We start from the raw sequence: 21357 nt of genomic DNA, 5'->3' as shown, positions 1-21357 counted from the left end.
ATGTTCAACACATTTATGTATAATGATTTTTAAATCTATCAAGGAATGATGAACAATGGACAAAAACAAAAGAGCATTTCCTTTGAAGTCAAAGTCTGACCTTGACCTTGACCTAGATCTTGCAAAAGACACAATGTTTCAATGTGCTACACATTTAATCTATGGCCTTGACATGGTCGGGACAGAACAGCAGAAAGTCAGATAGTTGCTGCAAAAACTCTATGCCTCGTCATTTTTCAAAGAAACATTGACCTCTATATAATTTGTTGCTGTTTGATGCAACATATTGAATAGGGCAAACTGTATATGAAAGTTACATATGTGTATAAATATTTTGCTGGTACCAATTCTGCCAGGCAAATTGCAACATTCTAGCATTGCCAGTGGAGGAAAACCTCAGGTCAAACACCAGATAAATTTCAGATAAACAATGTATATAGGCATATCTATTGAACCATTTTTCTTATGAACGTTAACTGAATAGCTAAAATTAAAGAATTTAAACAAACATGGACAAGTGATTGATGCGTCCAACTAGTAACCTTAGTATTGCCGGTCATATGGGTTAAAACCCAATCAGAGGCAAGCCATCATTTTAATAGGCAACAAATTTAACAGCTTATAGCTTTCAACACAATCAAACTAAAATTATACTGTATGACCTAATACTAAATAAGTGGTCTGTTTGTTTTTCCAAAAGATAAAATTTCATTGAATCTTGAATGTGTGGAATAACCTATCCACAAAAACCACGAAAATTAGTGCCCCACTATAAAAAATGATTTTGCAGTATACATTATACAGGAAAGACTTTCAGTAAATACATACAGTATGAAGTGTATACTCCAGATCTTCCTCATGCTCTTGCTGTAAAACAACTGCTAAACTGTTCAAATCCTCAGATAACATGGCTGACACCATCTCTATTTTCTGAAATGCAACATATAATATTTAGTATGTACAATATATGTTGGTGGATTTTTTTAATTTACCCTCCGGATCATGGCAGTAAGATGCACCAGAGTTCAGGCTCCCCATCATACCTGGGCAGGCTCTCTAGCAGCTCACAAGTACTAGTTGCCATCGTTATTGCAAAGAACTAATAACTTTTGTACATGCCAGAGCAGAGGGACAGTGCGAATGACTTGTAGAAAAGACTTCATAATCAACCACAACAAAAGTGACCAGCACCATCTGGGAATCCAACCAAGTCACCTGATTCTCAGTCCAATGCTCTACCGATTGAGCTAACTGGACAGATTAAGTATATTTGTGATCACTTATTCGATATCATTTCATTAAAACCAAAGCATAAATCCTTAAAGTAAAAGGGTATACAGCTACATCTATTGAAATATTTCTATAATTTTCTGGTCCATTCTCTAAAGAATTATAACATAGAATGACTCTGTTATTTAAACACAATATTGTATGAAACAGAATGAGATGCTTGCAAACAAAATATCATGCTGCTATTTGAGTCACGTCACGACAAAACGTAATGCGTTTGCGACCAGCATGGATCCAGACCAGCATGCGCATCCGCGCAGTCTGATCAGGATTCATGCTGTTCGTTATCAGTTTTGCTACTTGTAATAGGGTTGGTAAGCGAAAAGCATGGATCCTGATCAGACTGCGCAATGCGAAAACTGGTCTGGATCCATGCTGGTCGCAAACACATTATGTTGGTTTTGTTGTGACGCGGCTCATTTTAAGAAGAGTTGTAAGTGTTGTGCAATGAATTTGTGTATGCAGTATGTATACAAACATATTTCTTCCAAACACGATTTTTGGAAGTATTCTTTTTTAGAATTTAAACACTATTTTTTTTTTTTAATGAAACTCTTTAAAGAAATTCTATTTCAGAAACTGTAATTGTATTCTTTTTTAGAATTTAAATACTATTTTTTTTTTTAATGAAACTCTTTAAAGAAATTCTATTTCAGAAACTGTAACAGAGCACAAAAACAAAACATTTTTTTTTTCTTTTTTTGTCTACATTGAAAGATCTTCTAGTCTTAGATATTAAGCAGACAGTAATCTGTAACTCTTTAACAAAATTCTTTTTCAGAAACAGTAACAGGGCACAAAAACATAAAGCTTTCAAAAATTAAAAATAATAGCAATTTTGAGGTGTTTTCTTTTTTGTCTAGATTGAAAGATCTTCTAGTCTAAAATATTAAGCATGGTAAAAATGACATAAATGTACATAAAACATAAATGGCATATGATCAAAGCAATGCTGAGAGGGACAGAATGAAAATGGCATCACCATTGATGAGAATGAAAATAAAATGAGCAAACAGCTAAACTGAGAATATTATTCAAAATAAATTTTACCTCTGATCCTGAAATGTCCCCAACTGATATCTTGGCAATAGGAAAAACACCATATATGTATAATTGTAGCTCATGTGACTTACTGCCAATGATTAAAATATTTAACCTGAAAAAAAGAACAAATAATATTATATAGATAGAATTAAAGTGTTTTTTTATATTCTTTATACAATCTGGTTGCTTCCATTATTCAATTACTTCCTTTATTTACTTTTTTTCTTTCAGAAAAAAATCATTTCACAGTATACAACTGTTCAGTTATAAGGGGAGGCAGCCTGTTAGTTAAGTGGGTGGTGCCAAAGTAAAGTATTCTAAGGGTCCCTAGTTTTAGTTTCAGTCAGGCTGCACAAATTCCCTCTTAATTGCTGAAACCTATACAGTACTAATTTGAGTCTATTTGACTAGAAATTAATAGAACTTTTTTAGTCAAAGACATTATGCATTACGAGTTCAAAACCTGCTTTGGTTACCACAATATATCCTCATATAACACTTAGTCCCTGGAAGCAAACTTGAAAGTGGCAGAAATATGCTTTAAAGCTGCATGCCTCCAGATGAGCCAAATATGTCAAGAAAATCAAACTTCAGAAAAATGTACTAGAATTTTAAGAAAAGTAAAAAGATTCAAGATTCAAGTAATAATTTACATGTTATGTTCCATTAACGACTGATTATGCAGCATTTATCACCATATTTCTACAGCGTGACTAACAAAGTAAGGGTTATAATTCATTTTTGCAGATTGTAACCTCAATTGTATTGTAAGGGCCGCTTGCAATTCACTTCCCACTATTTTATTTTTAAATACATTTTTCAAATATTCATGAAAATAAGTATTCTATACAACCAAACTTAAAGAAATAATGTTTAAACTAAAATATACAGGTACTGTTTATGCCTAAATGGATTAACTGGGTGAAAATAAAAATCAAAGTATCACTAAAATTTGTGGTTCAAAGGTAAAAAATATCTCTTGTAAATGTAAAAGTGATACAACAGCTGTTACAGGATATTACTTCATTGCAGTATCAATTTTCATTTTGTAAATCAGAAAGTTTACTTTTAAGCACATACTCTTTCTGTCCTTTTAATTTCTTTTTATCCTCTACATTTTCTTCAATATTCCCTTTAGATAAATTTCCATAACTTTTTGTTAGTGGTTGTAGTTTTGGCAGATATAGTTCCGTGCTATCGTCTGAATATGGTTCACATGACCAAGTCCCGCCTACAGGGAGGACCTGACACACCCATGATAAACATGTGATCTCCTTTTCTAACTCTATTGTATGAAGAACTTCAGCATTTTCTATGTAGCACAGATTGACCTGTCCTGATGTGTAGCCAACAGCCAGAACTGTAAACAAAAATTGTATATTTGTAAGAACCCTTTCATTTTTCACTGAAATGTTAAAGTCTAAAATAAATGCTGATTGCTGAATAGCTCTAAATTTAAGACAGACAAAGTCAAAGGTGCATTTTACAAATTTCATAAAAACAAAAATATTTTCATTTTGTTACTACATACTACAATGGGTTTCATATCGACCCTCATTCTTATTTTGGTGTCCAGAAAGCCAAAATGAGTATTATGTACATAAAATGTCTCCAGCCTCCTTATGACGAAATCTGTTTGCATAAAATACTTTGCATTTGGATCATACAGACATCAACAGAAAATCAACAAGCAAATTCGTTTAATTTTTATCCCCCGCCGAGTACTGGTTATTATTAACACAACAACAGAAGACATAAGGCTTTATTTATATATTAATCATGGCATAAACAGAAATGTTCTTTGAACTTGATAAATATTCAGGGCAATAACAGAGCCATAACTTTGTGATAAATAGTAAAATCTGGAAATGCCAATGAGATGTATGCACACTACATAACTAATCAAGGGCCATAAATCTGAGTTATAAGTATCTGACTGGAACAAGGCGACTATATGCACATCTCCTCTTAGTATCCCATAAAGTTTCATTGAATTCCAGCCGGTAGTAGCAGAGAAGTAGCGAGGAAACAAATATTTTTCTATATGGATACTGCATAACTAATCAAGGGCCATAACTCTGAGTTAAAGTGTCTGACCCGAACAAGCCGGCAATATGCGCATCTCCTCTTGGTATTGAAGGTTCCCATAAAGTTTCGTTGAATTCCAGCCAGTAGTTGCAGAGAAGTAGTGCAGAAATGATTTTTACTGTATATGCATACTACATAACTAATCAAGGGCCATAACTCTGAGTTAAAGGGTCTGACCGGAACAAGCCGACGATATGCGGATCTCCTCTTGATATTGATGATTTCCATAAAGTTTCGTTGAATTCCAGCCAGTAGTTGCAGAGAACTACTCCGGAAACAATTTTTACTCCATATGCATATTGCATAACTAATCAAGGGCCATAACTCTGAGTAAAAGTGTCTGACCCGAACAAGCCGACGATATGCGCATCTCCTCTTGGTATTGAAGATTCCCATAAAGTTTCGTTGAATTCCAGCCAGTAGTTGCAGAGAAGTAGCGCGGAAACGATTTTTACTGCATATGCATACTGCATAACTAATCGAGGGCCATAACTCTAAGTTAAAGTGTCTGACCGGAACAAGCCTACAATATGCGCATCTCCTCTTTATATTGATGATTCCCATAAAGTTTCGTTGAATTCCAGCCAGTAGTTGCAGAGAACTACTCTGGAAAACGATTTTTACTCTACATTGTATATGCATACTACATAACTAATCAAGGGCCATAACTCTGAGTTAAAGTGTCTGTCGGAAACGAAATTCGGACGGACGGATGGACGGACGGACGGACAACGCCAAAACTATATCCCCCTCCTGATTCCATCGGCGGGGGATAACAAGCATGGCTTTAAAAAGCAATTGGAATATAACAATATATTTCCGCATTAAATAACAGATGTTTTCGTACAAATTTTATCTCATTTTTTAGTTGATTACTCTTGTGTAAAATTGTAATTTTTGAACAATATCTATCAGGTTTAAAAACTACTGTTAAAATGGTATGAAATACATAAAAATTGGAAGAATTCATTTGATGTGAAATCCTCAGGCCCCATGTTCACTAAAGTTTAAAGGATTAAGATCAGGATCAAATTTAAAAAGTCAAATATTAGCCATTGTTTATTTTTAAAGATTAAATGTTTATTATTTAACTTCATAAAATTGGACTTGAAATAGCATATTTATGAAATTTAAGAACACATTCACAGTTATTTTACAACATTATACACTTGATCCAAATATTGATCTTGATCCTAAAATTAATTTCCAATTATTTCAGAATTTGTTTTGTTATTTGTCAAACTTATCCAAAATAGGGTTGTTTCTTTGCAAATCAATTTACACTTTATATACCATTTTAATCTTAATTCTAGCAAAATGCAAACAATTTTAGTTTTAAAAAACAATGAAAATAAACTGAACATAGGGCCAGAATCTCAATCTAATAATCATTGCACAAATGACAATAGAATATATGTTCTAGAATAACCTTTCCCATCTGGTCTCCATGACATAGCTTTCACTTTAATCTCCTCACTTTGGGCTGGCAAGGACCATACCTTCTGCCACAATAATCTATGCAATACAACCTTAAAAATATACAGAGATAATATATTCACTAAACATACAATATAGATAGTACCAGTACATAGTAATCTAGTATAATTAATGACAGCCTGAGTGGGCACTATCATGTTTTTTGTGATATAATGGAGAAATAATATTAAGCACTTTCGGATCTCATAGAATTATAGTGACCTATGAGCTAGCCAGACCTTAGTTTCCCACTTTCATCTGTTATAGATCAAAAAGTCTCAAAAACACTCCATGTTTTATTTAATAAAACTAAAAAATGACCATCTGAAATTCAAAACCAACTGTCTCGGTAAAAAACTTTAATGACAACCCTGCATGAATGTTCTCTGGTATTCTTACCTCTCCCTGTACATTTGACAGTGCTACAAGATCAAACTTTGGAGACCACACCATCAATTCCACTTCCACAGCAACATGCTTTTCATCCACCTGTCTAAATGCACCTTGCTCTGGCATCATTTTAGTCTACATGAAATCAGAAATAACACATTCTGTATAATCTATTATAATCTATTATATTATACATTATATTTTCACCATAGTGGTCACAAAGTTTGGACAAGGGATAATGCATATACAGGTATATATATATGATATATGTAGCCTGTAGGTATTCAAATATGGTTTAGCATTTTACTAGCTTTCCAGTAGTGTCATGAGTCAATATTTTATATGATTTTCACACACAAAATAAGGACATTTAATATCCAGACCTTGATGTAATATTATATTATTTTGCATAATAGCCAAATCCTGGAGGTGGCATGACCACTAAACCATAATCCTACCCCACACCACTTCTCCATCTGCGCATTTTATAAAAGGGAAAAAAAATGATTGCTGAAAATAAAGTTATCAAAATATTTTATTTTTTATTTATATTTTTTATTTTTGCAACATCACAGATCACAGTTACATAAATATTAAACATAAATATAGATATATAAAATAACAGTTTGACAAATAAAAATATCACTACATAAATAAATATAAATAAATTAAATCATGGACTGTGGTATAAGTTTTGACAAAGGTTAAATTTTAATTACAAAAAATCACCGATAAGATTACGACTACAACAAGCCTGACTGCCTATAACTAATAACTAAGAGCACAAAAATTTGTTTAAAATTACTGGTATTTTATATAGTTGACTATAAAGTTAACTTAGATGTTATGATATTATAAAGTAGGATAAAAAAGTACCTGTATTTATACTGGTAAAAACATTATAATTTAATACAATGGCTTTGTTTAAAGTGATGGCTAGAAAACTTATTTCCAACTGGGTCCTATGAACCAAAAATGGAACAAGTTGAAACCAGAGACTGACTCATCTTTAATATTGAGAAAAAATAAATGGTAAAATAATATAACTTTGAAATAATGTTAGCATTTCTAAATATAGGTTTACACTAGAAATGTGTCCATAGGACACGGATGCCCCCACACGCCACTGTTCTGTCAATCTTATGACTCTAGGTCAAATATTTTTTGGACTACATGTGCCACAAGTTGAAAACTAAAAATCAACAAAGGGCCATAATTCTGTTAAATTTGGTCGCAGCAAAAATTCCTTCCTTTACTACCATCTACACATTAAGGTTGTTAATCCCTGGAAGTTTAAGCAAAATCTGCCATCCGGTTTAAGAGGAGTTGCGTTCACAAAATTTCTACATAGTATATAGTGAAAAAATCAACAAAGGGCCATAATTCTGTTAAATTTGGTCGCAGCAAAAATTCCTTCCTGTACTACCATCTACATATTAAGGTTGTTCATCCCTGTAAGTTTAAGCAAAATCTGCCATCTGGTTTAAGAGGAGTTGCGTTCACAAAATTTCTACATAGTATTGAGTGAAAAAATCAACAAAGGGCCATAATTCTGTTAAATTTGATCGCAGCGAAAATTCCTTCCTTTACTGCCATCTACACATTAAGGTTGTTCATCCCTGTAAGTTTAAGCAAAATCTGCCATCCGGTTTAAGAGGAGTTGCGTTCACAAGATTTCGGGACGTACGGACTGACGGACGGACGGACAAGTGCAACGCTATATGCTCCCACATTGTGGGGGCATAATAACAGTGTTTATAAATGAATGTAAAAAATTTGCTCACTAATTTCCGAGGCTTAACACTTACAGGCTATATTATCACAGTAAGTTTGCATATTAAAAACAGAAAATAAGATAAAATATAAATCAGGATAGGTAAATTCAACAAGTAAGAAAAAACATTACTAAATTATCATGCTATATGCCATGTAATACACATAAAATAAAGGCTTAGTTGCTTTGAATACAAAACACTAATTTCAAACTGGAGCTCTAAGCGTAAAAAAATGTCGTAGAAAAAAATATATAAGAAATTGGAATATTTACTAAAACATTATTTTCTTACAAAATAAAATTTGAAGCAAATTATATGTGCAATGTTTTACCCTCTAGTCTAGTCTGGTAGGGAAATTTCTCAGTTATGATAAGATTGGGAGACAGTAAAATCAATAAACATATACATGTAGGTATGCCGTGTCAGTAGAATTCAATGGAATGTTGCATTGGGGTAATAATTGACAAATATCTATATGAAAATATAATGTACACTGTTATCAGGTAGTGTAGTAGTTTAAACTGATAAAATCACTAATCCATATACGGATATGATAAGCCTATCTGGTCAATTGCCTATGGATTAAAGGGTTAAAATCCATAAAATTTACTTTGGAATCTGTTAATTATCTGTATTAATTACCAATGAAAGGTCATTGAATATTCAAATGTCTCAGGTCAATATTGTCAAACAATACCTATTACTTTAAAATGGTAAATAGTGACGCGCGGTAATTCATAATATATCATTTACAGATATGTATCCAATGTAAAGTTAACAGTCCGTCCAAATGTAGGTACTTGTCCGAATCTATGCTACTTTTTAAATTGTTATTTTTTTAATATGGACGGACAAAGAAACAAAACAACATCAAACGCATGAAGATGGTTAAATTTTCAAATAGCAGTGCCAATTTCTGTCATGGAATTATTTCTTGTAAGGAAGAAATGATATTAAAAAAGAAAAGTAACTTACCGCATTTGATCATGGTAGACAGGCGCTTCTTTGTGTACAATACTGCTACCCAATCATTAGCACATAATGGTTTACCGTTAACCAATCATAATTTCCGACGCATTTGACATGACACGAGCGGCGATTTAGAAAAAAAATATGCCGAAAAGAAAAAACTGTTAGAAAATACATGTATGGTAAGAAGGTTAATATCCGTTTACCAAGATTCATTAAATAGTCAGAGTTTATTATATTCAATTGAATTCCGTGCTACAGCAAATTATTCTGGCTCAAAATTCTGATTCATCATGAAGGCACTTAAAATGTTAAACTGTTAAAATTGATCGTCTATATTTCTTTGTGTGTCATTTTTTGTATTGTCAATAAATATCTTCTCATAATGTTTCTTAACTGAACTTAATAGTTGACAGCCAAGAAAAGTTCTATAACCCGCCTCACTCGGTGTCCATCCATGTCTTCAGGGACTTTCAACTGTTCAAATAGAATTTGAAAGACTCAGATGCTGATACCATTACTTATGCCATAAGTCCATGTCAAAGAGACATCAAGATAATTTTGGACGTGACAGTGAAAAAGAACTGTTGATAAATGGGTCAAACTGTTCATGCTCAATTACCGGTAGGCTTTGGTACCAAAGGCAAGAATACTAGTTATGCTTAACTAGCCATCCTTCCCAGGGTTAGAAATCCTTCCCCAGTCTGACTTGAATATCAGCAGTATCATAACATTTGAATTTTAAAGCAATACAAAGACTCGATAACAAATTGAGATTTTAATCACCGTTGTGAAATAAATCAGGAATAGAGACAAAATTTGAAAGCTTAAATAATTTACTTTGCATATAATTGTGAATGGGTACGTCGAACCTGGGGCAGAAAATTACATTTTTAGTCCCAGGTCAGATCAGTTGTGAAGGACTATATGCAGAAATTTTCCTGAATATATAACAGACTCTGATAAAAGTCCTCTTCCCAATTGAAATTTTCTTAAAATGCAGTTTTCCCAAAAAATCTGAACTCACACCAGCTCTTTTACTTCCACATTCAGCAATTTTAGTGATAATTTTCCCAAAAAATTTAACAAATCAGCAATTTTAGGGATAACTTTCCCCAAATTCAAGAGGATGAGGCCTCTTCCCAATTAAGTGAGAAAAATCACATCATTTGTTAATTTGTCTGTTATTTGGTTCTTATATAAAAACTCTGTATATATATAAACTCTTAAATAGTTAATTTCAAAATTCTAAAAATCTCTTATTGATCAGTTAGAATTATCCATATAAAATGCTTTGATCCATATTTTATAATTTAACATGAATAAAATGTTTAAAACCATGGTATTGCACATGTTGGTATAACATAATCATCACATTCAAGGGTCTCTGGGGTATTTTATAATAAATCAATCGATCTACCAAGTAACTTTTTTTTTTGAAAATTTACTCAGGTGCTGGAATATATGCCACCACACTGACCAAGAGTAATGTATTGACAGCTTCTACATATCATTCTGTATATCCATTTTTGAAAGAGGAAAATCCCCAGACCATAGATGAGAGCCAAAATTGGACCTGGGTATCTAAGCTGGTATTTTTGCACCTGCTGGTGGTTTTCAAAGACATAGATGACCTTTTGTAATCACATTGTGTTATGTGTTTTGTACTAAAACCACCCAAAGAGCCTTGAGACAAACAGGCCAGTACATCAGCCTGGCTACAGAATGATATTTCCTGATTTTTACAGTATAAACAGCCCCAGCCATTAATTTGGTCCATTTTGGGGTTTAGGGGCTTCAATATTCTATATAATATAATTGACAAAATTAAGAAAAAAGCAATTTAAAGAGCTGATTTAGGGGCATATATACATGTATATGAAGGAAAATATTATCATAACGCCAAAGTGTAAAGGATTTTGATCAGGTTACATGACAAGATATTTTTATTTTGTCTCCAAAGTGGCCAGGGGAGGTAATACATGCTTGTTAAAGTGTCTTTATTTTTGGTAAACTTTACCATAATTATATTGGAGTAGCAAATGATGACATAAGAATGCTTGGTAATTAGACTCTTGATTTGTAACCTGTCTGAACGAGTGAAAGTCAAAAACTTAAAATACTTTCATGGTTAAGACATGGTTCAAGCAGTGAACCACATAGCAGTTTCATCAGCATCTGTTCTATCTATTATATCAAATTGAAAAAAAAAATGATGTATTTAGTTTCATTAAAAGTTATTCATGTTTTGATCCTTATGTAAGGTATACATTGCTGTCATTAATCTTAACATGAATTTAAGATATATATATTTAATGATATATGTTTAACATATATGTTATCTTGCTGCTGAACTGTTTTTGATGCTACCTGTCATTAAGAGGCAGCTGTAGGCTCAAATGACTGTCTCAAATAATTTTTTGGTCGCCCCAAAACACTCTTTGTTGTATGTGATAAAACCAAAAATGACTGTATCAAATTCAAACAGACCATCTAAAAAAAAAACTCTTTAATGACAACCCTGTGCAAGTTATACAATTATTTAAGAGCCTCTAATCTCAACCATGTCTAGATGACATATATTACATTGTATTCCACTGAACATAAAGTGTCTTGATATTTCTATTAACAAGTACATGTATTTGCGTTTCGCTTAGTTAAATTTAAGTGTTAAATATTGAGGCAAACTTAAAATTTCAACTTTGATACTCAATATTAAGAGTTAAAATCCGCTATACAGAATGGAAATGTAATTCCCATTAAAGCCTGACTGGTTCTCAAGAGACAGGGATATTTTCAGTGATGCAGAAACCTGAATGTATTAACCAGTCCCATTATGTTCATGGGCTATGAAATTTGCTATAACTCATACCCCTGTGAACATTGTCGGAGTCTGAAAATCATGAAAATGAGCCTTGAAGTCATTTATTTTATGTGCATTCCAGAAGTTTATTGTTTGACTTAAAGTTTTTCTGATTGTCCAAAATGTACAAGGCCCTTATCTTCTACATTGAATTAAAAGATAGCCTGTGGAAAGATGAATATGAAATCTCCAGACTTAAGATAAAATAAGATAAGGTTCTATTTTATGTGAATTCTTTATAAACAAACTGTGCTCTCTAAAATCCATGATAGTTTCTGAGTTCAGTTTACCATGATTTCTGCAGAAGGCCCCCTCCCCGGCATATCCTGTTAAATATAAATCAAAAGACTTGTATGAGTATTTTGTAAAAAAAAAAAAGATATTACAGCTTCTGCAATATGAAAATATATGTTGAATAATTACTAAGGTAGATAATTGAGAACATATATTACTATATACTGGTAATTATTTACATGTCATTTCATCTTCAGAAGAGAGACTTTATACTTGCTTTTCCAAAGTTACTTTTTGTATAATTTATTATTTGTAATTATATCATGAAATTGAAAACAAGATAAAATTAAATTACTTAATATGAGCAATATACAGTTAAAACAGCACTTCGCCAGATTCATGCTAATTATCATGAAAATTTAAAATGAGCAAAAAAGAGTAATTTATTCAATGCAAACAGCAAAAACAAAATAACCAAAAAAAGGTCAGTATTATTATTACTATATGTAAAAATAGCATTTGAAAGTTTAATGTGTATAGTCACACACAAAAAAAAGTGATAAATACATGTGTACTGCAGAATTTGTTATAAATGGCAGATAAGATGTAACTTATTACTTAAAACTTGAAAAATCTTTTTACTCAATACTTTTCTTGAAATAGTTTGACTCATCTGGCATGCAGCTTTAAAGCTAAGTATTTTATTTCAGTATAGGTAAGTACACATCTTGACTTATATAGTCATTTGTAGGCATTAACAAAATTTAATTGGTCAAGAGTTGCACAGTTTACAAGACTGATTGGTAGAATCTGATTTTCCAAAGTAAATGTGTTACGATTCATTTGGAATACTCTAATCCTATTTGACACAAAATATTTTTAAACACCAGTTGCACAAAAGTCATGTGGTCTGTTAAATATAAATGAATTTGAACAGTATTTTAAAATGTGTGAACAATATTTAAATGGACAGTTAATTACATATGGCTAATTAATTTATAAGATATCTTTTAAGGGTATATTTTAACTTTTTCATATAGATCTGAAAAATACTTTTAAATATGCCAACCAAAAATAAACAATTTGAGTACAAAAAAGTTGCCTGTTTAAAAATTCACATTATGAGAATGCACTGTTATCTTATAAAATTTAAATCATTTTAATTTATATATTTCAGGGATTTTTTTGGTTTATTTTATATATAGCAGAGCCAGATATTCGGTCATATTCCCAATTGAAAATTATAGTATATTATTTTCCCTATTGCAAAATAAAAATATTGAATAACAAATTCTAAGATGTTTGAAAATTAAGGTTGTCTCCCCTGTTTCGTGTTTCAATATTTGAAGATGCCATCCTAAGCAGTGATTAATTACATTCATTTAATCACTGCAAAATTTAAGTCATGCATTTTTTTCCCAATTTTTAATAAAACATTGATGAAATTCCCATTTCCATGGGTGTAAGTCATGTTCCTGAAATCCTGGAAAAAGCCCTGAATTTGAACGAATTACAAAGCTAAATGTTTATACAGACCTATTGTTGATGTTATTTATTCAATAAAATGTATAAAGTTTTCATGTCTACTGCCCTAAAAAAACACAGCATGTGATAGATCTTATAGTCAGTCTTAAAGGTCAGTCATTATAAAACTTCAAATTTAAATAAGGATTCTTTTACACAAATTCAGCCATTAAAGATTAACAAACTGCCAGCATGTTCACCTTTATATGACTGCTTGTTACATACATACAAAATAGTAAAATCATGACTGATAAATTGATAATAACCAGAGCTGAATATCCAGCTGAGCTCATTGATTGATTGGTAGTGACCAGTAACTCATGCATGATAACCTGACCCCATATTGACCAGCCCCTTAGTCAGCCCCTTTTCTTGTACTGACCTTCAAAATCCATTGGCTATAAATGGGGGGCCCAGTCTTCATAATTATAGTTTTGGGAGTTTTGACTTTTATTGAGTTTGCGCATTTTTGTATCAAATTGGAAACATTAGCTGAAAGGGTTTTTGTAAAATTTTGATAGAAGTGAAAAAAAGGATAAAAAATGCTTGCTAAATTAGGCTGAAGCCATTGTTACCCTTTCATATTCAGGGTGAAATATTTGTAGATGGCCATTTTGATAGAAATTTTATGTACTTTTAAAAAGAACATAACCTTGGATGTATTTATTTAACCTTCCCACCTCATATCAATAAACATTGTTCCCTTAAAATTGTTAAAAGAAGCTTTGTTAAATGTATGCTATTCAGCTTTTATTATTATCATTTATGGTTAATTATCCACTTAAAGAACCATTAGATACACGAAAAAGAAATGCAAATGACAACATGTGTTTTATGCTAATTTGCAGCATTGATAAATGGCATATTGTATGCTACTTATATTTTCAAAATTTGTGTGCAAGATTTTTGTTGTTTTTTTAAGCACATTATATATAGAATTTACACAAACTGCTGGCCAGAAGTGAACAGACTGCTATAGATTGAAATCCCAACAAGGACTTTGGATTCTGTAACGGTAGAAAGCTATCCGGTTAGCTTACAGAACGTCAGTGGTTCTACTCGGGTGCTCGTTAGTGCCTGAAATAATGCACAGAAGGCAATCTGAGGTCTTCTGTCACCAGAAAACTGGAAAGTTACTTCAATGACCTATACTGTGTTTGTGAAACATAAAAACCCAACCAGACAAACAGCAATATGTTCTGAACATCATTCAGGCTAATTAATTCCTAAATTGACCCATTGTACATGGCAATATTTCTTTCTAAAGCATCCCGCTTTACCTAGTGGAAGAACCTGAAATAAAACCGATTCAAATCTGTCACATGTTGTGCTATAACCTAATGATAGGTATTTTAACTGTTAAAACAGGTGTTTATGTTTGTCTGAATCAGTTATTTATACCATATAAATGAAAAAGAAAAAAATATAACTATCTGAAATCTGAATTTTGTACAAATTACTTGAACACTGTGTTCATATATTTGTCATTATACTTTACACCCTTAATTATCTCAATTTAATATTAGGGCTGAATCTTCCCCAAAACCTAACAGGTATTTGTTGGTTTCAGTTCTTGATCAAATGACTTCTGAAATATTTGTTTTCAGTATTAAATTGGTCAGCAGAGGTAGTTTTTTCTTGTTTTCCACCTGTCATCTTATCATGGTTTGATAGTTTCTTGTGGTGACCTTTAATCTACCATATGTTACTATCAGTTTGTATCTCCTTAACCTTCCTGAAAGATTTTGTGCTGGTCTATATATTGTAAGTTTGATGCATTTTAAATTATACCCTACCTTCAATGGCCAGAGTTTAATGAAGGGGTATAGAAAATACATGCATCTATTTAATACAAGTGTCCGTGGTTCTGTTTTCAATTGTGAATTCAGTTGAAATGATGTACTTTGACTTGCCAACAATTTTGTTAAACTGTGACAGCTGCATGTAAATATGGTCGTTTTTCGTTGATGTTGGACTCGCAATTGATAAATGCAATCGGACAGTTTAATTTATATGATTATCAGTTCAAGTGATTGACTAGGTGGATGTACAAAGTATAAAAACTTTTCTTGAGAGTATTTGAAACCACCTGAAGATCCTACCAACTGTCCGTAATTCAAACTTAAATGAACTACCCATAGTTCAGTGTATAAATTATTTATGCAGCACGGATGCTATTTGAATAACCTGCACCTAAAGGCTTTCAATATAAATGAATAATTTGACTTTGTGGTAAGGGAAATATTTGGAAAAGTATTAAGTTCATACAGTAAACTCTGTTTGTTCCCCGATATTCAGAGGACCGCCAAATTTAAATCATTATATCCAAATATCATTAATTAGAGGCAAGCGGTTTGAAAACAAGACCTTCAGGCAACAGCATTGTTTATAGTGATGTATCATTTAAAGCAATATTGTTATAGATGAAGATTACTGTATAGCATTATTTGGTAATGGATATGATGGACAATTAACAGTCAAATAAAATTTCAATTACAGGTATTATGCAATAGTAATTGAGTATTAGTTTGTGTACTTTTCATACTTTTTTTACGAATATTTTGTCATTTCGCTTTAAAGAAACAAAATGTTTGAAATTGACCTTTACATTCTTACATTATAAATTATAATAAACTTAATTGCAACTTTCAAATTGTACATTTCCCCCCTGTTTGATATTTGCAGATTTGTTCAAAATGAAGAGAAAAAATAAATTCATACCATGTCATTATAATAAATTATCTTATTATTTATATAACTTTTCAAAATATACTGTTATTAATTTTAATATGTTAAGCAGTCAAAGAAATCTGTGGTATTTTGTAGTTTTTTTGGGTTTTTTTCTTGTTTTCTTTTTTCCTTTTTAGTTTTTTTCCCTTTAAAATTATATTTTAAGAAGTAGTTTTAATAGCAGTGAACTATTTATTTCAGTGAAAAAGTTTTGTTATCTGATCAGAGCTTTTATAACTTGTGAAATACAGTGCCATGAGTGGCGGTCATAAACTCTCTCCACCTGTCAGAAACTGTTTATTAAATTGGTCATCAGGAGTGTCATACGATACAAGTAATAGCTTCAAGTGTCTTAAAAACTGGTCAACCTGTCCCCTAAATTTTCCTGTAATTTTCATGAAATATGATGATCATGCTCACTTTGTTGACCCCTAACACTCCTATGTTAACTTCACTTTTCATTGTAATAATTACAAAAATATCGCAGTCCTTTTACCTGCAATGACACCAATGGAATGATTTTCATGGGAAAGGAAGTCGTTTTTATAAGTTTTCGAAACACTTTCTAAAGAGCTGTCTACTTTTAAACAGCATTTAAGACTATTATCCATGACGTTTTGTAAGGAGTTTTACAAATGGTCATTTTGATGTTTTATCTCCCGTCGCCTCTTTACACTTAAATTTGTCTCCAAAGTACTGAATGTTATTGTTATTTAATGTTTGTAAAAGGGTTTCATGTGTAAAAAGAAACTGTGTTTCATTTCAAACAATTTTTAATTATATTATTTGCTTTAATTATATAGCCTGTCAGGAACCCGGAAAATCGCAAATCAGACCTTGACATATTACAGTCCGGGTATTTGTTAGTTCTTAGATTGCTGGATCTTAATTCCAACCGACACAATGTATAATAATTAAACTTTCTAATAACTTTTTTATATAAAATCAAAAACTTTTAAAACATTAATTTTGTTCTACTATTTTACTTGATTGTGTGATCACCATATGGCTGAATGGTCCTAAATGTGCTTATATTTTGTACAAGTTAATTATAAATAGTAGTATTCATTAGATTCTTGGATATTTTGCCTCCTCGGACATTTGCCCCCATATTTTGCTGCAGCGGACATTTACGCCTTCATAATTTTTATGTTTTGAAAAGGTAGACATTTACCCTCAGAAAGAATTTGGAGGGAAAACAGTAATTTTCCCCCTGTTTTAGAAAATTTAATGGGCAGAAAATTGCTATTTATTTGCAGATTTGTTCCATTTTCTTAAGAGGTGTCACTACTGTTTTCTTTATACTTGTACAAATGTTCCACCAAGTAGCTTAAAGTTTTTTTAACATTTTTCTTTTCAGTTCTGACTGTTTGAAATCTGATGAGTTACACATGTGTTACTTTTTAATCATAAAGAAAAGAAGTACTTCTGGTTCCTCAGGTTATATTTTAAGCATTGTCATGCACTGAGTTGATTTATGTTTTAATATTTTAGCATGGAAATTAACTCTATAAATTAAATCAGTGAAAGCCAGCTGTTATGTTCTAAACGTTTGATATGGCTCTTTTCTTCTCAAAATAATAATACAGAAAAGAGGTGGCAAGATTTTAATCTTAAATTTAATTTATTATGTGAGTTGCTTCAAGAAGTTGATACATTTTAAATGAGGTTATTTTAAGACTTTCTTTCTTTCTTTCTTAATTTCTATCTTTCTATTTTCATTTACTTGTATTTTAGTCCAACTTGGTTAAACAGGGTATTTTCATCCTATCACTTTTTTTCACCAAGTTTAAAAAAAAGTCCTTACGGCATTCTTAAAAAAAACTGTTTAAACTTATATATTTATTTAGCTGATTGCTGACCAAGATCTTACAACTTATATTAATCATTTTCGAGTCCCTTTCCTGAAACTAACCAGAACTGGTACATGGTCGTGACCCGAATAGCGCTCGAACCCATGATCCCTGGGTTGAAAGGTAGAAACTTTAAGCACTACAGTCACAGCTCCCCTAACTTTTTGAATATGAATATTCTTGGTTCAAAGATTGTTCAAATTTCACTCATAAAACAAGGTAAATGTTTACAGATTTAGAAATCATGGAAGATTTGTTGATTGATTCTCAGGAGAGAGTTTATGGGCTGTTGTTGAGGGATGTTCTTGTCTGTATGTCAGTGTAGAAAGATAACATAACATCCCAGTAGTATCATTACTGGCATTAACATCACACCACGCCAACTTGTTAACCATCACAACATATTATATGAAATTGTTAACAGGACTGAAATTGTGCCCTGTCCTTTCATCATCTACAAGACAGGAACAGTCCTCCCGAGCCTCTCTTTCATATTTGCCAATGCCATAATTATTTTCATAAAATAGATCTTTTTGGTCAATTGATTCTTTTCAAAGAAAATAGAGGACAGTCTTTTTGGCTTAGTTGTTGCTTAAAACGGGTTCCTTTAGGTCCATTTTCTAAGAAACTATTAATGCTATTCACTTTTGACTTAAAATATGGTACATGAGTTATTTATCATAAAATGGCATCATTTCAAAAGGGGAGATAATCATAAAAATTATAACTTGCAAAGTTATGCTCCTTATTCAATTTAATTTTTTTGTCCTGGTTAATATTTTACATAGAACTATCAGAGTTATTTACTTTAAACTTGCTTGGTATACATGTTCACTGTCAAAATATAACATCATTTTAGAAAGACAGATAATCCTAAAATTCTTTTTAACAAAGTTTATGAAAGTTTTGCCTAGATTTGGATTTTATTTAAGTTATTTTTATAATTTTTTTTAATTTCTCAATATTCTGTTCAATGCGTTTCTAAAGGGTATATTATTTATAACCTTATAATTTATTTTCGCTCTGGCTTACTTTGAATTTCTTAGTTTACCTTATTGTTAATGTAGATTTCTCAAAAACTATCAAAGATATTCCCTTTAAAGTAAGAAGGCATTAAATTTTGATAAAATAGGATGATATTCCAAATAATGGCATTATAGTGCTAATTTTTTACATTAGACACAATCAGTAAATACTAAAAGAAAAATTAAGATATTTTAGAATGAACTTTAGTTTAACAAAATGTCAAAAGCTTTCAAGAAGTTTATGAAAATGAGGTGAATTGATCATGATTGTGTTTTATGACTTTCATTTTTTATGTAAAATTATTTACAACTTAAACTAATGCAATGTTTTTTTTCTTTATTTTATTTTTTTCCTTTTAAATTATGCTGTTTATTTATTATCATAATTGCAATGATAATAAAGGTATATAGATTTTTTTCTTGTTACAATGTGAGAAATTTCACACCTTTCCTTAAGGTGTTTTCATAGCCCCCTTTTAATCCCTGGCCATAAAACAATAAATACTCTGTTATGAACAGATAAAGTCCAATTTAGTCTTGGTCCACCCTTTTGAAGTATATTAGGTCCTTCCTCTGCCAGGATGTCCCCCTAATAAATACCCAGTTTTACCTATATTTTATTACCTGAAATAAACACACAAGAATTTTAATCCTTTTGATTTTTTTAAAGTTCAAAGTTGGAATTTTTTATGTGACTTGTAATAAAAAGTATATACATCCACATTCCATTCATTTTAATGGTTGCAGCCAATCAGATGATTCATTTGGAATCTGAATCATTAATAAAAACCCAGGTTCTTCTGGTGTCAATTCATTCATTTTGTAATGTGCATATAATTAACGACAGTGTTCTAATTTTGACATCTTTCCACTTCTATTATAATCAGGATTGGCTTTTAGTGATACATGTGTTTCTTATAATAAACAGAATAGAAGACAAAGTAGCTCCTTGGTTAATTCTGACAGATTTTTGTTTGTGTTTGAATATAAAGTTTGTGTTTGAAAAATAGTGTAAGAAGATTAACTAAAACTTGGGATTGTTATTTGCATGTAAAATGTTTTTGATTTAGACAAAACTATAGTTAGAAGTGAAAGTTAAAGTTTAGGTATTTAGACATTTTCCCTAACATCAGTTTTGTGATTATATTTGTGACTGCTATTTGATGTTATAAAGACTATATATAATTTGAAGAAAATCATCATGGTGTTGAGTTGTCCAAGCGCAGAAATTATGAGGATTTTCCTTCACTACGAAAGACGACGTAAGTTCCTTAAATGTTTTATTAAAACTACATGCCTCCAGATGATGAAACTAAAAATATATCATGACTTTTGGGAAAGAATTTATATTTACAATAACATAATAATTTAAATGTAATATATACAATAAATTTTGCTATTCTGTCACTTTATTTGAAAAAAATATAGTTACATGTATAATATATAAATAGTTTCTGTTCATGCGTAAGAAATAAATTTTTACCATTTGAAACTGATTAATATTTTTATTGTCAGATCTTTGCCTGGAACATGTTATGAACTATAAACTTCTTAATTTTACATAAGAAAGTTAATTCATACTGTATGTTTTGGAGAGGAAGTTGTTTCACTGATTATATAAAGACTTTAATTTATATAGATCTATCTAATTATAAATAATTATTGGTAGCAATTGTTAATTAAAGTTTTGTTTTATGATGTGAAATGTTACAAAATCTGATTAAAAAATTAATGGGATTATCTATCCATACATTGGTTTCCGCGCTTGAGAACTGGCTCCGGCACACTTGCATGGTTAGATTAGAGGATTAAGATTTGAATTATCTAGTTACTCAGAGAGACATTCAGGAACATTGAAAAGTTTTGAGTTGTACTTGTATAAGTTGTAAGATTATCCCACTTTGTTTAATGTTAATCAGTTAAATCCTACTTACTTACATCAGGGATTTATCACCAGTTTTCAGATTAAAGTAAATTAATCTCTGGTTACCATGGTAATTTGTAATGTATACATGGTAAAGTTTGAATGTTAGTTACAAACATAAGGATTAAATAATTTAAATGACTCCTGTCTTGTTTTGTCATGTGCAAGCTTG

General features: G+C 31.2%; 1 protein-coding gene across 1 annotated transcript in view; it reads right to left on the bottom strand.

The window, feature by feature from the left end:
- LOC132732823 (anaphase-promoting complex subunit 4-like) overlaps nucleotides 1-9191 on the bottom strand; it is a 31338-nt gene extending 22147 nt beyond the window's left edge. The window contains exons 1-6 of the mRNA XM_060719337.1: nucleotides 9039-9191; nucleotides 6298-6423; nucleotides 5852-5951; nucleotides 3415-3694; nucleotides 2341-2446; nucleotides 829-930 (exon numbers count right to left, since the gene is read on the bottom strand). Of these exons, the coding sequence (XP_060575320.1) occupies nucleotides 829-930; nucleotides 2341-2446; nucleotides 3415-3694; nucleotides 5852-5951; nucleotides 6298-6417 (708 nt within the window). The 5' untranslated portion in view covers nucleotides 6418-6423; nucleotides 9039-9191. The remainder of the gene's footprint in view (nucleotides 1-828; nucleotides 931-2340; nucleotides 2447-3414; nucleotides 3695-5851; nucleotides 5952-6297; nucleotides 6424-9038) is intronic.
- Nucleotides 9192-21357: the final 12166 nt, after the last annotated feature.

The sequence above is a fragment of the Ruditapes philippinarum genome, unplaced genomic scaffold (genome assembly GCF_026571515.1).
Source record: "Ruditapes philippinarum isolate M1 unplaced genomic scaffold, ASM2657151v2 ctg3851_1_1_1_1, whole genome shotgun sequence".
Lineage (NCBI taxonomy): Eukaryota > Metazoa > Mollusca > Bivalvia > Venerida > Veneridae > Ruditapes > Ruditapes philippinarum.
The sequence above is the reverse complement of the archived record's forward strand: the minus strand, read 5'-3'. Positions and strand labels throughout refer to the sequence as shown.